This window comes from Gastrolobium bilobum, unplaced genomic scaffold, assembly GCF_033153095.1.
Source record: "Gastrolobium bilobum isolate Gb01-03AN ecotype WA unplaced genomic scaffold, APGP_CSIRO_Gbil_v1 utg8480, whole genome shotgun sequence".
Classification (NCBI taxonomy): Eukaryota; Viridiplantae; Streptophyta; class Magnoliopsida; order Fabales; family Fabaceae; genus Gastrolobium; species Gastrolobium bilobum.
Window position 1 is genome coordinate 533,350 of NW_026899605.1, and position 3,376 is coordinate 536,725.

The 3,376-nt window shown below is 34.7% G+C and overlaps 1 protein-coding gene across 5 annotated transcripts; it reads left to right on the forward strand.

Moving 5' to 3' along the window:
* Positions 1-925: 925 nt before the first annotated feature.
* LOC133291875 (uncharacterized) lies at positions 926-3,143 on the forward strand. Of its 5 annotated transcripts, XM_061490214.1 has the most exons (4): positions 926-1,283; positions 2,131-2,309; positions 2,679-2,762; positions 2,880-3,143. In XM_061490214.1, exons 1-4 carry the CDS (start codon positions 1,119-1,121, stop codon positions 3,115-3,117), a joined length of 666 nt encoding a protein of 221 aa, XP_061346198.1. In that variant the 5' UTR covers positions 926-1,118; the 3' UTR covers positions 3,118-3,143. The 5 variants fall into 5 exon arrangements, with proteins under 5 accessions (XP_061346198.1, XP_061346194.1, XP_061346193.1 ...); XM_061490210.1 differs by having other exon boundaries at positions 2,113-2,513; positions 2,679-3,143; XM_061490209.1 differs by having other exon boundaries at positions 2,131-2,513; positions 2,679-3,143.
* The last annotated feature ends 233 nt before the right edge of the window (positions 3,144-3,376 follow it).

Consider the following 3,376-nt stretch of genomic DNA (forward strand, 5'->3'; position numbering starts at 1 on the left):
TCTAACGGCTATCAGATAAGATGTCAAATTTCAAATTTGACACCGGTGTCAAAGGATCCTATATATATATATATATATATATATATATATATATATATATATATATATATATATATATGGGGCAGATATTCTTACACCGGTAAGAGTTAGAAGTCTTACACTCAATCTTGACTATTGATCCACTTGTATCCAATGGCTCACATTATTAAAAAAATTGAACCCTTAGATATAAGTGAAATCAGCGGACAAGATTAGTGTAAAATGATTCTGACCCTATATATATGTGGAAAAAATATTTCTACAGCCACCTTAGATAAGCTTATCTACACCTACCCATTTATAACTATGTTCTCCCGGGAGAACATAGTTATAATATTAAAGTTGCTTTTTTCTCTCTCTCCGTTAGCAGACAGGTTCTGAAAAGTAAATGAGGAGAGAGAAAAAAAGCAACTTTAATGTTATATAATAGTTATAAATAGGTAGGTGCAGATAAGCTTATCTAAAGTGGCTGGAGAAATATTTACCCTATATATATATATATATATATAGGGACAGTTAGAAGTTTTACACTCAATCTACCATTGATCCACTTCTATCAAATGATGGCTCACATTACTAAAAAATTTGAACCAATTTGAACCTTTAGATATAAGTGAGATTAACGGAGAATGATCCTGACCCATATATATATATATATATATATATATATATATATATATATATTTCCCGTTTCTCTCGGTTATTATTATTTTCAATGATCCAAAATTTTCCGTTTAAATTCATCAAGTTCTTGTTTTCTTGAAAAGATAAGAATCCACGCACTTACCAGCGTGGCGCTGAATTCAAAGTCTTTTCTCAATTTCCAGAATTTCTGAATTGTTGTCATTTGATTTGAGCAATTCTTGTTTGCCCTGTTGATCGCTTTTCTTTTCAACTTTCATGGCACTTCATCTTCAATGTACCTTCCGAAGGAAGTTTTTAACTTTTCAGGAAGAATGAATGATTTCATGATCTGGGTGTCCATGAAACGAGTCTAAATTTGAAGATTTGGTATTTTGGAATCCGATTGTAACATTTGCAAGATTCAGATTTTTTTTCTGAAAAATTAAAAAAGAAAAATGGGTGTGGATTACTACAATATATTGAAGGTTGACAGAAATGCTACGGAGGATGATTTGAAGAAAGCATATAGAAAGTTGGCCATGAAATGGCATCCTGACAAGAACCCCACCAACAAAAAAGAAGCTGAAGCCAAGTTCAAGCAGATCTCTGAGGCCTATGAGGTAACAAATTATTCTCTTTTTTCTTTCTTTTTAAATATTTTTCTTTGTCTTGCGTTTTCTTTATTGGTGTCTGTTTAGTGACTGGAATTATAATAACACATGAAATGATTTGATTGGTGGGAATAGGGAAGATAAAAGAAAGAAGGAAAGAAAGGACAAACAACTTTTCAGCTCTCTGTTTCTTTTTACACGTAATTTATTCTTTAAAGGTTAGGAATACCTTGGTGACATGATATTCCCCCCGTAACAGTAGTATCAAAATTGAGTTATTTTCCGGGTAATCAGGTGTTTGGCTAGGAGACAGGTTGAGTACCTTGGATTCATGGGTTCTCCCACTTACATGAACTTCACTTGTGCATTACCAATCAATGTGGGAATCATCACACTTAAATAACCCCTGGACTATAGATAGGCAAATCAATGATTTTATATTCGTGGTAGAAAAATGAAATGGCAATAAATAACAGTAGTATGATGATAAAATGAATGATGGAAAAGAACTTCAGTAGGTGTTTTATTGGGCAAAACTGCTCTAATATATGTGAACTTCTTCTAAAGAAATGGAAAGTTCATGACACTCAGTAATTAGTACTTCCATCAACATTACTTGAGATTGAGTTCCCATATCCCACATCCATGCTGAAAGAAAAAAGAAAAAAAAAGTAACCCTATTATTTCTTGTCTTGTATAATGCTAGAACATAATCCAGAAGTACCATTTTCAGTTTGATGCAAGTTTTCCCTCTAATTATAGGCGTCTACAATTTTAATAGTGCATTGTTAACTGGCAAGTTTGAGATTTATGGGGTTGGCCTTGGAGAAATTTTGAGAAAATATTGTCAATTCAGGTATTGAGCGATCCTCAGAAAAAGGTGATTTATGATCAGGATGGAGAGGAAGGGTTGAAAGATAGGCCACCACCTGGTAATGAACCATCAAGTGGGTTTAATCCCAGAAATGCAGAGGACATTTTTGCAGAATTCTTTGCAAGTAGCCCTTTTGGATTTGGATTATCTGGACCAGGGAAGTCCAAGAGATTCCAATCTGATGGAGGGGGAACATTTGGTGGATTTAGTGGAAGTGACAATAATTTTAGAACATACAGTGAAAGGGGGAACATGCCAAAGAAGCCAACACCTGTGGAAAGCAAATTGCCTTGCAGTTTGGAAGAGTTATACTCTGGATCTACAAGGAAAATGAAGATCTCAAGAACTGTGATGGATGCCAATGGGTTAGTATGTTCTATCTTAACCTCACATGGAGGGTTTTCTTCCTTTGCTTCACATTTTTATCTTTAACCAATGTCATTGTGACAAATTGCTTCATGGAGAATATCAATAAAACATTGTCGATTATTCTAACGTGCATTTTTTTTTTATGATGGCAAAAAATGCAGACGGCCAATTCCAGAAACAGAGATATTAACCATTGATATAAAGCCCGGATGGAAGAAAGGGACAAAGATTACTTTCCCAGATAAAGGGAATCAGCAACCAAATCAACTGCCAGCAGACCTTGTATTTGTGATTGATGAGAAGCCTCATGATTTCTTCAAGAGAGATGGCAACGACCTCATTATGAACCAAAGGGTGTCACTAGCTGAAGCTATTGGAGGAACTTCAATAAATCTCACAACACTTGATAGACGTAGTTTATGTATCTCAGTGACTGACATTGTGAGCCCTGGTTATGAGTTTGTTGTTGCAAATGAAGGAATGCCAAAAACAAAGGAACCTGGTCATAGGGGGGATTTGAGGATCAAATTTGAGGTTAAGTTCCCTACAAAACTGACCACAGAGCAACGAGCAGGACTCAAGCGAGCATTGGGAGGTTGAGGATCATATTTCTTCGTGTTCATAGCTTTCACAACACATTTCTCAGTCTACGAATTGTCAATGATTTATATTTCTTCCGTGCATATTTTTTGGCTGTAATATGGGGCCTTTTCTCGTTGATGTGTTCTTTTGCTAAATAACGTAAATAATACTATACAATATATTCTAAATTGCAAATAGCAGTTGGAAGAAAATGTTTCCAAACATCTTATACAATAATTTTTTGGGTTCTAATAGGACAATTCTGTTGATTTTTCAG